Raw genomic sequence first — 12,932 nt, 5'->3', positions numbered from 1 at the left:
GCCCCCGGTGTAAAACCTGTCCCATGCACCCTCCCACCACCACCTACTCCAGTCCTGTAACCCGGAAGGTGTACACGATCAAAGGCAGAGCCACGTGTGAAAGCACCCACGTGATCTACCAACTGACCTGCCTACACTGTGACGCATTCTATGTGGGAATGACCAGCAACAAACTGTCCATTCGCATGAATGGACACAGGCAGACAGTGTTTGTTGGTAATGAGGATCACCCTGTGGCTAAACATGCCTTGGTGCACGGCCAGCACATCTTGGCACAGTGTTACACCGTCCGGGTTATCTGGATACTTCCCACCAACACCAACCTATCCGAACTCCGGAGATGGGAACTTGCCCTTCAGTATATCCTCTCTTCTCGTCATCCGCCAGGCCTCAATCTCCGCTAATTTCAAGTTGCCGCCACTCATACCTCACCTATCTTTCAACAACTTCTTTGCCTCTACACTTCTGCCTCGACTGACATCTCTGCCCAAACTCTTTGTCTTTAAATATGTCTGCTTGTGTCTGTATGTGTGGATGGATATGTGCGTGTGTGCGAGTGTATACCTGTCCTTTTTTCCCCCTAAGGTAAGTCTTTCCGCTCCCGGGATTGGAATGACTCCTTACCCTCTCCTTTAAAACCCACTTCCTTTCGTCTTCCCCTCTCCTTCCCTCTTTCCTGATGAGGCAACAGTTTGTTGCGAAAGCTTGAATTTTGTGTGTATGTTTGTGTTTGTTTGTGTGTCTGTCGACCTGCCAGCACTTTCATTTGGTAAGTCACATCATCTTTGTTTTTAGATATATAAAATCTTAGTACTGTCATACTTTATTTAGTTTAAACAATTTAACCCTCCTGTGACATCTTAAGTGCCATTTGACAACCTCATACAGTTAATGGAATTTCTGTAGCTTTTTACTGGCACTAACATGCAGAGAAATGCCCTGTAATTTCTTAACAGCTCGTCTAAGAAATTCTACTTTCGCTGTGATAACCAACTGTATTACCATTCATTTTGTACCACCGCTGTGGCTACAACATTTTGTGAGGCATAGATGCGAGCCATCACAATTTAATTCACCCATGCCAATGCCGATGCCAGGTGGCCAGCTGCCAGCTCGCGACATGATCACACATCAGAGGATGCACTGCCTCAGGGCCTGTGTGTGCCACCAACATGCAGCACCACGTCAAGTCACTGAGCAACAAACTAACTTCATATAATTCACGAGTTAAACGGGCTTTCTCTTATTTCGCTGTTGTATTTGCTCGTAGTAACTTGAACTCTGCTCCAAGGATGAATTGTGTTTGTATCTTGGACTTGGCATGGCCTTGTACTCTGAACTTATATGGAGTATCGGAACTGTGTTGTTGACATTGTAGAACTTTGTGTCTGTTCTTATTTTTGTGTGAAATCACAACATGTATGACAAGCAAATATCATGTATGGGGTGAAATGTAGATCTATGGTGCCTTCAAACTGGGGCACCCTTGCTCAGGGAGACACACCAGACGGAAAAGCAGGCACATCTGGAAGTAAAAAAATGTGGCAGCCCCCGTCAGAGTAAACCTGCACAGCACTCTTAATGCAGGCAGCGGATAATTTCTCACTGAGAATTCTCAAGCTACCTTGGATAAGACTGGTCACAGCCAGGCAATAAAACAAATAAAAAATTGTGGAACTGAATAAAAGTACACATGGAGATTGAGGAGCTGAATCTGAAGCCATTTGATTTTTTGCTGGAAATTCAAATGCATAGCACAATGGACCTTACATGTTATCACAGATTTTTTTCCACTGTCTGTGAATATGGACAGGCCAGGTAAGTATAAATTTGTCAATGATATAATGGTTGCTAAATACAAAATTTCCATCAGACAAGGATCTAGTTATTCTGAAATTATGCCAGGGGTGTAATTGCTGTATGGGCATGAGAATTTATCAGTAGAAAGGATGCAAGAGTGCACCACATATTTTTTTAATTATTTTCTTCCGCTCTTTCCTTTATGCGTTACTGTACACACGAGAAGAAATGAAGAAGTACAAAGTTAAATAGGAAGAATGACACAAATAAAAAGGTAGCCTCCAAAGAAAGTTAGAAATAATACACTCCAGGCAAATGGTAACAAAGTTGGCACAAAATTAATCTCAGGCAATTAAGTACCATCAATTGAGAGTGAAAATGGCTATAAAAGACTGAGACACATATCGCATTTACCATACACTGCTGTACACTTGAAATCAGTGATGATTTTTACAGCGCTACAGTTCCGAGATAAAATTTTATTTTAATCCTTCACCCCTGCACTGCAATTGATTGCTTACCACTTGTTCTATCAAAAAGAAGACACAAAGGTTCAATATTATGCAGCTGTAAACAATACTTCATGTTTGCTTCCTTTCCTTACATTATTTTCTGACTGTGTGTCAAGTGAAAAACATTATTCCAATAGTCAATTAAATACCAACACCATTCCCATCATGACTAACATCACCCAACGTGGGGTGACAGAATTTAGAATAAATGTATATATGAACATTGGTTCTTACCAAACAAAAACTCACCCTTGTCAGCAATCACAATAGTAACAATTGCATTTAATGATGAGTAGCCAATACTCTGAATGTACACCAGTCACTATAGGTGAAATCACTCAACACTCAAAACTGCAACTTCCTGAACAGCAACACCTAACAGAGCCTGGTTGAAGAGAGCAATATATGATGTGATAAACATTTGTAATAGATTATGTTCAATATAATGTAGTAAGCCATCAGGCAGCTTTATTTGAAAATTAAATTGTTCACTCAATATTGAAATGTATGATAGTTGTCAGTCCTATTAATTATTAGCTTTCACTCACATGTCTGCACGTGTGTTTTCTTAATACAGCCGGAGAACAGGACAAACTATTGTGTATCAAATGACATACGTACATTTCTTCTACTGCCCAATCAGCACTTAATAAAGTATGTCCATGCAGAAAAAAGTCCACCAAAGATGATGAAATATCATAAAAGGAAGACAAAACCCAGAAATGAAGTCTTCACAGCATAGATAAGGGCTTCTTATTTACCTCAGATGAAAATAAGTTTAAAGTCATAGAAGACAAGTGATTTACCATCACCTGTACGTACCCATATTCATTCTTGTGAAATACACACTTTATGTTAAGTGTTAAAAAAGATGAACGAAGAGATAATAATACTAACCCTGCCGAGAGGGACTCACTATGAAAGTAAAAATGTCCAGGCAGAAGTAAGAGCTTTGGGAGGCAACAATATAGTCTCTATACAAACATATCCAATAGACAATTTGTCTCTTGCGGGAATGAACATCCAAAGTCGATAATCATCCGTATCTCAAAAACAAATATTTCATCTGATTGTAATCTGTTAGGTACAACAGTCCACATATATCGTAGATGAAATTCTATACTGTTTATTGCAACTGCTACTAGAAACAGTTTTTTCATGTGTTTACTTAGTTGCCTGAAGAAAAAACGAAAGCAGTAATTAGTTACTACAAAACATTAGCTGTGTATTCATGAACCTCTTTAATATAGATCCTGCCTTAACTTATTCAGTTTTGCAAGAGTGAAAAAAATAAATAATTTAAACAAACCACTCACATAAAAATTTCATTTTTACATATTAACTAACAACAAAATCCACGCACACGCACACACGCACACACACACACACACACACACACACACACTCACACATACACATACAAATACATTGTGCCACAGTATATGTGTTCATCTGCACAATGTAGCCGTACAGGTGGTGTGTGTGTGTGTGTGTGTGTGTGCGTGTGTGTGTGTGTGTGTGTGTGTGCGCGTGTGTGGAATGAAAATGTACATTTCTTCTGCTGCCAAATCAACACCTAAAATAAAGTGTGCCCATGAAGAAAAAAGCACACCAATGATGATGAGATGTTGTAAAAAAGAAATCAAAACCCAGAAATGAAGTCTTCACAACATAGATAAGGGATTCTCATTTATCTCTGGTGAAAATAAGTTTAGAGCTGTAGAAGACAAATGATTTACCATCACCTATACAGCTACAATGAGTAGTGTGTGTGTGTGTGTGGGGGGGGGGGGGGGCAGGGGGGGGGGGGGGAGTTGCTGTTTGCAAGCGCCTAGCTCATTGCTGATTAAAGGATTTATCTGCAAGCTAATAAATTTTTCAATTTTTTTTGTGTGCCTGTCAATGACTCATCGCTTGTGCTATTGGTCTCCTTTCCTCATTCTTCCACAAGTCTGCCATATCAGAATCATTATTTCTCATTACTATTCCATTTGTAGATGGTAAAGAATTAGAATTTTGTGAATTTTAGATTCATGATTATTGGGTAGAAGCATCTGGGATTTCCAAACCACACCACTTTCAAACACATCCTTGTGCTTCCAGAGATTAGCACCACCTCCAGGAGTCAATCCAGATTTGACAGGCTGTGAAACAGCCATGCCATTACTGTTGAGCATGCTGTGGTCATAGTAATATTCTGCCAATGGGTGGTCAAATTTTCTCTTTGTCACTGTTTGGCAAAAGCCAGCAGAGTTGATACATAACTAGACTGCTTTCGTGGGTGGCCCTGTCACTGATGGGGTAGATTATCCCTGTAATGTGAGTGGACGGATGGAGTATGGGGTAGGTCTTGCATCTGGATATTTCATGTCGCCCATGTGATGAGAGGTAGGGGCTAGGAGTGACTTAAGGCTTAAGTAGGTGAAGGAATATAGTTTTGGGAGAGGTGAAGCATGAGGAGATGATGACAGAAGAGACAAACATAAAAGTACGAGGAAAGAGGGGGTAGGGCTGGTAAAACAGATGAAAGGAGTGGAACATGTACACTGAGACAAGCAGGAGAAAGAAGCGGGAGAGCAGCAACAGAACACCCATAACATATGTATGTGAAGGAAAGGACAGAGGAAAGTGAAAAGCTACTATAGGTTACATCTCGGAGAATTGCAGCATCTTCAGAATTTATTGAATAAATTTTACTCTCTCTTGTGTTCAGAGAAACTGAGACAATCCACATGACCCCAAATGCTTATCTGAAGGTCCCCTACTTTGTCTTTTGCAGTCCATAGGTATATCTAATCACTGTTGGGTTCCTTGCACATTAATCCTAGCCTGTAATGTTATCTTCTATTTTATCTGTAGTTTCTAATGAAAGAAAAAAATTAGTCTTAATGCTGAGAATTTATTGGTTTTAAATGTTTTACATTTCTGTCATCTCTGCAATATGTGATACAGTTTAAACTACTGTTACATGTAATTTATATTCCACACATTGACACAGTAGTAGACGTCCAGGCATTCTTTGAGAAGATCCTATCTTCTGGTATGTGAACGTGTTAGCATAAGAAGCAATCAGTTGCAGTTTGAGAACCTGAGTTAAGTCACAATCAATGTCCCCTGGGAAGAATCAGTATGAAGATACATGTAAGAGGGCTACAGCTACATGTTAGGAATTTGTTGTTAACTGTGTGATTATAGGTCAGAAATTACCCTTGAAAACAAAAATTCAATTCTGTCAGTTACTTTTGTAGCTAATTGTCTCTAACTGTGAGTAAGCTAATGCGTTAGTTTTCTGTTAGACAGATAACATTAGAGATAATCTTTATGTTATGAAATAAGTGATAAAAGTTTATGCACCATTATATTCTAGTCACCATACAAAAAAGAAGTACAGACAATGAACCTTAACACTAACATCAATAAATCTTGTCTTTCTTAAATTAATTGTGCTTGCCAGCATGCATCTATGAATGTAAGCACGAACATTTGTGGATAAAAGTCATATGCTAAACCAAGACTCAAACCTAAACACCTGCAAACATCGTTCTTCAAATTCAGTCATTTCAACACATCACACTGATCTACAGACTGATTCACCCTCACATCTCTCCCTACATTACAAACTCAACAGAGGCTCACTTGATGTTCTTTTAGGGATGCCACCTATAATGGAGCACGTTGTTCAGACTTTGGCCCCCTCAATTTGTGAAATGTAAGTGTCTGAGTTTGAATCCTGGTTTGGCATAAAGTTTTAATTATTAGCAAATTTTGTATTTTCATTTGATTTTAAAAGTGTTTCTGTCATTTGTCGACACTGAGCAGATAATTAAAATTTATGTTATCTTTTCCAATACATAATGTCAGGGGAGGAAAGTGTAGATCATTTTAAATCACAAAATAGATTTATGGACATTACTGTTGCTTTTCATGGTGAAATCACTTGTTCATACCAAATTTCATCACAAAATATACCCAATTAATAACAAAAAAAATCTGCCTTGTATACCACTATAATCTATAAAGCTAAACATGGAATATTTGAGACCATGAAGATAGTAAGCTGCTGACTATTAATGTGTGTACATAAAACTTGAGGTTAAGCAGTAGTCCTCTCAATGAACTGACTACACAATTAAATATCTCAAAACCATGTGGTAGGATGTGCAAGTTTTGTGAGTCACAGACAAGCAATCGTGTTTTTTACCGTTATATAAGTAAACTAATTCTTTGGTCTCTCAGCATAGGCATATATCACATGTCAGAATTTTATTCATCTTCTCACTTTTCAATTTCTCTGTGATCAAAACCTATTTTATTTCTTACAGTTACAATTACTTTGACAAAAGATGATGACAACAACAACTGTAATGTGAAATTTGTCCCCCATAAATGTCAAAATTATAATTAATTTTCATATCGACAGTCCTTATAACAATCCATTATAACAAACTACAATAATGAAAAAACTTTGCAATGAGAAAGAAAAAGTACTAATACAGAAACAAGCAAGTACACAGCCCACCAGTGTAAACACCCTAACAGAAAGTGTGCAGGTATGTTTCTATTTAGAAATGTTAGGGATTGTTTTCTACAGCAAAGTCTAATACCACCTTTCTTTCTTCATTAGCAAGCCGTTTCTCGCCTCTGTCTCGCATTTTGTTTGCTGACTTTATTTCCTGCCGCACTTTTTCTGTCTGAACTGCTGCAGCATTTAGTGATTCTTTTACAGTTTCTTTCTTGGACAATAGTTCATCTTTATTCCTGTGGGAAAAATATTGCATTAAAATGAATTCATGATGGTAATAAATTTAAACACACAGCCACAGTCTAAAAGGATCAGATGGTAATAAGTCCAACCCTTTCATAACATGTATGAGGGTGGTTTGAAAAGTTCTCAGAATGGAACAGAAAAAAAGTACTTACATCACTGAACTTTTTTTATTTTTCAATGTATCCTCCTTGTAGATTAATGCACTTGTCCAACGATGATCCAGTGCCTTGATCCCATCTCAAAAATGAGTTTCCTCAGGCATGCAAAATAGTTGTCAACTCCAGCTATCAATTCTTCGTTTGAAGTGAGTCTTCGTCACCAAGAAAAATTTTCAATTTTGGGAAGAGATGGAAGTTTGGCAGAGCCATATCAGGTGAAAAAGGCGGGTGTGGTAATGATTCATACCTTAGTTCGTGTAATTTTGCCATGGCGATGGACACGTGTGCGGGCGTGCATTGTCTTGATGCAGCACCCATCTTGCAGATAATTTTTTCATTTCTAATTCTTCAGTTAAAATGTGATATACACTTTCAGATGACATCTGGCAAGCATGAGCAATTACATCCCCTTTCATGAACATTTGTGCACTTTCGGAATGATTCCTGAAGTAGTGACACATTTTGGTCAACCACTGTGCAGATCATCATCTAAGCTCTCCCGACCAAATTTAAATTCATTTGTCCACTTGGCAACAGTTGAATATGAAGGAGCAGAGTCCCGCAGTGTATTCTGGAAATTGACATGAATGTCCTTTGCTTTCATATCTTCTTTATGAAGTACTTAATCACTGCCCGAATCTCGATTGTTTTCCATCTTCACAAATCACTACGCAGGAACGACAGAGCCACGGGTGCCATAGCTCTCTTCCTAGAGCACTGACGTGGCACGTATTTACAGGCAACAGTCCAATGAATATCATGTGAACAACTAGTTGCACTAGCGCTGACCTCTCATGGTGATTCCGAAAACTTTTCAAACCACCCTCGCATTTAGTTCCATCGCACACTGTCATTCAGACATAAAATGAAGTTTCAGGCTTGCAGCTAGACGACATTGATATCTTGCCACAATATTACCGCTGACAACCATTTAACCATCTTCATGTGAATTTTAGTGAGTTTCAGTGTGAAATATTGCGGCAAGATGTCAATGATGTCCGATTTTAAGCCTGATACCTCATGGAATACTCATTACTCCACAAAAACTATAAGAAGATGTAAGAGAAGTTCTTGAAGTTCTCAGCACTTTCAATAGGTGTTGTTGCTGTATACAGAAGTCACTTGTCATCTTCGCATGTGGATGTTGGTAATTTGCAATTGTCATGATTTATGTCCACGCTATTTATGATGTGGAGTATGTCAACTGGCTAACTATTTTTAATAATGCATGGCAAGTTCTGGTTGAGAATAACAAATTGTTTAGGAATACAGAGACGACTCACCAAAAGGCAGAAGCGCTGTGTCATCAACAGATACACAAACAAAAGGTACAGAGCTTTGCTTTGCTAGCTTTCAGAATGAAATTCCTTTCTCAAGCTGTAGGAAACACACACACACACACACACACACACACACACACACACACACTCTTTCTCCCTAAATCATGCTCATTCGACTGCCAGCTCTTTCCTGGCCCATGGTGAGTGTATTGGGTGAGGTGGCGCTGCAGGACAGGTTGGGGTCAGGGATGGAGAGAGGTAGGAGGCTGGGAGGGGGTTTGGGGGGGGGGGGGGGAAGTGTCCAGCAGCTTGTCTGCGGGCTAGCTAGTGGTGCAGTTAGAGGGGGCAGATGGCAGACAGATGAGCATGGACACACACACACACACACACACACACACACACACTATTGGTTGGGGGTACTGCGAATTACATTAGTTTTAGGCCAAGGGGGTTAGGAGAGCAGAGTGTGTACTGTAAGGAAAGCTCCCATCTGCGTAGCTCGAAAAAGCTGGCAGTGGTGTGGAGGATCCAGATGGCAAGGCTTGTGAAGCAGCCATTGAAATCTGTCATGTTGTGCTCTGCTGCATGTTGCAGCACTGGGCAGTCCACTTTGTTTTTGGCAACAGTTTGGCAGTGGCCATTAATTCTGGTTGACAGCTGGTTGGTTGGCATACCAATGTAAATCGTTTTGCAGTAGTTGTAGCAGAGCTGGTATTTAACATGGCTGCTTTCATAGGTGTCCCAGCTTCTGATGGGATAGGATAAGCCTGTGACGGGACTGGAGTAGGAGGTACTGGGTGGATTGATGGATAGGGCAGCTATCCTTAAGACACATCCTTTGCTCCCATATGCCCCTGGCTTAAACCTAAGGTAGCTCACTGCCACCCCCCCCCCCCCCCCCCCAAATCCAATATTGTGTTAATTTGTGTGTGTGTGTGTGTGTGTGTGTGTGTGTGTGTGTGTGTGTGTGAAAGCTAGCAAAGCAAAGCTTTGTACCTTTTGTTTGTGTATCTGTCGACAACACAGTGCTTCCGCCTTACCGTGAGTCATCTCTTAACTCCTAAATAATTTGGCTCACTATTTTTCATATACAAGATGTTAAAAAAAAGTGTAAAATATTTTCAGGGATGGTAGTACTCATTGAACATCAACAATAAGACCCATAAATATGGGTCTGGAAGAACATCCTTTCTGATATCCGAACACATGTTCACAGGAGGTGCTGAAAGATGTTTAGTTGTAGGTATGAGCACAGTGGAGGGTAGCCCTGGAGAAAAGAGAGAGAGAGAGAGAGAGAGAGAGAGAGAGAGAGAGAGAGACAGAGACAGAGAGAGAGAGAGAGACCAAAAATCCAAAGAAAGGGTAATGAGTTGCAATGTGATGTGAAAGAAGTCTAAAAATGGTAGGCAAATTAGATAATCTGAAAATAGAGATGAAAATTTGAATCTAGATGCAGTAGTAGCCAGTGAAATGACAGAATTACAATAAAAATTTCTCAACAATTGGATATAAGGCAACATCAACAGCAGTAGAAAGTGATGTAAGGGGAGTAGGCTTTATTATTAATAGGAAGGTAGAGTGAGGAGTGAGTTACCATGAACAGTTCAGCAAACGAATTATTCTCATCAGAACTTTAACTAAACCAACGTCAACAAGAATACTTCAGATATACATTCAGACATCACAAGCAAATGATTACAAGACAGAGAGGGTATACAAAAGGAACTGAAAGAGCAAGTCACTATGTAAAAGGAGATAAAAACCTAATAATCACTGGGCTTTAAAATGCTGTAATAGGGAAGAAAAAATTCTGTAACAGTGAAGAGAAGGCTGAAGTTCAACCTTTCAAGCAAGTAGTTTCTGTGGACATGCCTAGCTTATGGGTGGTAGTTTAAGCAGCTGCTGATATGTGGCTGCAGAGTTTTCTTTAAATTAATGTAGCACAGTTATTATCGGTTTAAAATTACTTCAATTTTTACGAAGTGTTATCAGTTAAAATGAATTTTGATAGGAGTTTGAAACAGGTTCCTACATTGCAGTTCCTTCCTGTGAGTTTCCAGCAATTCTGTTATTAAAAGCAGCCTGAATTTTACGTGTGATCTTTTCTTTGACTTCACACTGGCTTGATAAACAATAAAGGTACTCTGCACTGAAACACTCTTAGTCTTCAAAATACAGCATGTGACCCAGTGGGCATAAATGTTATTTCACCACAAAGGCTACTGGCATGATGTGTGGTTCCTAAGATCTCTGGCTCTTGGTAGTGTAGGGGAGCGACCACAAGTGGTCACACGCTGTTCCAGTCAGGTGCAACGTTTCTGCTTCTGACAATATATATAGGAAGGCTGTAATCAATAACTCTAGGTGACACAGGAGAATTTGTCTGTTGTTCTATTTAGTTAACAAAATTTGACAATAAATTTTAGTGGTTTACTGCAAAGAATGGGCACATGAGTATCTAGTTCAGCATAAGATTGTGCGAGAATGAGGTTACATTTCAGATTTAAGCTACAGTTTTATACCAAATAATTCTAAATATTTCTGTACTGTAAAGCCGAAGGCAAATGACCAGTAATATTCAGAATACAATTTGTTCACTGCGATTCTCCAAAGCTAGTGCCGCAGCATGAAAATTCTGCAAGTACAAAATTTGTGCTTTCTTCAAAGTTCCACACCGTGGCATTCCAGCTGACCATCGGTCTCCGCAACTTCTAATAAACATTTCTGAAGCCCATTCAGGGAACCCATGGTTGACATATTGTCCCTCACTCTGAGTTCCCAATTCCCATATACACTATGTGATCAAAAGTATCCGGACATACCCAAAAACATATGTTCTTCATATTAGGTGCATTGTGCTGCCACCTACTGCCAGGTACTCCATATCAGCAACTTAAGTAGTCATCATTAGACATCTTGAGAGAGCAGAATGGGGTGCTCCGCAGAACTCACGGACTTCAATCATGATCAGGTGATAGGGAGTCATTTGTGTAATATGTCTGTACGCGAGATATTCCCACTCCTCAACATCCCTAGGTCCACTGTTCATGATGTGATAGTGAAGTGGAAACGTGAAGGGACAAGTACAGCACAAAAGCATACAGGCCGACCTTGTCTGTTCACTGACAGAGACTGCCAACAGTTGAAGAGGGTAGTGATGTGTAATAGGCAGACATCTATCCAGACCATCACACAGGAATTCCAAACTGACTCAGGATCCACTGCAAGTACTATGACAGTTAGGTGGGAGGTGAGAAAACTTGGATTCATGGCCGAGTGGCTGCTCGTAAGCCACACATCACGCCGGTAAATGCCAAATGACGCCTCGCTTGGTGCAAGGAGCATAAAAATTGGATGATTGAACAATGGAAAAATGCTGTGTGGAGTGACGAATCATGGTACACAATGATACGATCTGATGGCAGGGTATGGGTATGACAAATGCCCAGTGAACATCATCTGCCAACGTGTTTAATGCCAAAAGTAAAATTTGGAGGCGGTGGTGTTATGGTGTGGTCATGGAGGGGGCTTCCATCCCTTGTTGTTTTGCACGGCACTATCACAGCACAGGCCTACATTGATGTTTCAAGCACCTTCTTGCTTCCCACTATTGAAGAGCAATTTGGGAATGGTGACTGTATCTTTCAACAAGATCAAGCACCTGTTCATAATGCACAGCCTGTGGCAGAGTGGTTACACGACAATAACATCCCTGTAATGGACTGGCCTGCACAATGTCCTGACCTGAATCCTACAGAACACCTTAGGGATGTTTTGGAACGCCATTTGTGCCAGGCCTCACTGACCTACAACAATATCTCTCCTCAGACCAGCACCCCATGAATAATGGGGTACCATTGCCCAAGAAAACTTCCGCACCTGACTGAATGTATACCTGTGAGAGTGGAAGCTGTCATCAAGGGTAAGGGTGGGCCAACACCATACTGAATTCCAGCATTGCCGATGGAGGGCATCACTAACTTGTATGTCATTTTCAACCATGTGTATGGATACTTTTGATCATGTAGTATATATGCACACCCAATATGCTTCCAAAATCCATTACTTTCACTACCCAAACACAGAACTACGTCTTATAACCTACATTAAAGCTACTGGTGTGACTATGTGCCACTTCCAAAGCTGCATCTGCCAATACCAAACATGGCTGTGTTTGTGTTAATTGTTTGGCTTCAGTAAACAATTATTAAATTTCACATATCATAAATTACAATCTTTATTTCATAATTGTTATTGCCTGCTTTGGCCCAACTATAGAGGTACTTGTCAGTATTCAGCCTCTTCTTTCTTCTTGTTGACAAAAGAAAGGGCTTATCTGGAACCAAAGTACCTTAGCTAGATTTCCTGAAGTCTCTGTTACACTCCATGTCTTCCATAAAAGAATATTTGGATT

The 12,932-nt window shown here is 40.0% G+C and overlaps 1 protein-coding gene across 2 annotated transcripts in view; it reads right to left on the bottom strand.

The window, feature by feature from the left end:
• Positions 1-12,932, bottom strand: part of LOC126458421 (structural maintenance of chromosomes protein 4-like) — a 330,847-nt gene that overhangs the window by 155,378 nt on the left and 162,537 nt on the right. For both annotated transcript variants that reach the window (XM_050095456.1, XM_050095457.1), the window contains exon 7: positions 6,920-7,070. In XM_050095456.1, the coding sequence (XP_049951413.1) occupies positions 6,920-7,070 (151 nt within the window). The remainder of the gene's footprint in view (positions 1-6,919; positions 7,071-12,932) is intronic.

This window comes from Schistocerca serialis, chromosome 2 (assembly GCF_023864345.2).
Source record: "Schistocerca serialis cubense isolate TAMUIC-IGC-003099 chromosome 2, iqSchSeri2.2, whole genome shotgun sequence".
In the NCBI taxonomy this organism is placed as follows: Eukaryota; Metazoa; Arthropoda; class Insecta; order Orthoptera; family Acrididae; genus Schistocerca; species Schistocerca serialis.
Note: the sequence above shows the minus strand (reverse complement) of the source record. Positions and strands in the feature narration are given on the sequence as shown.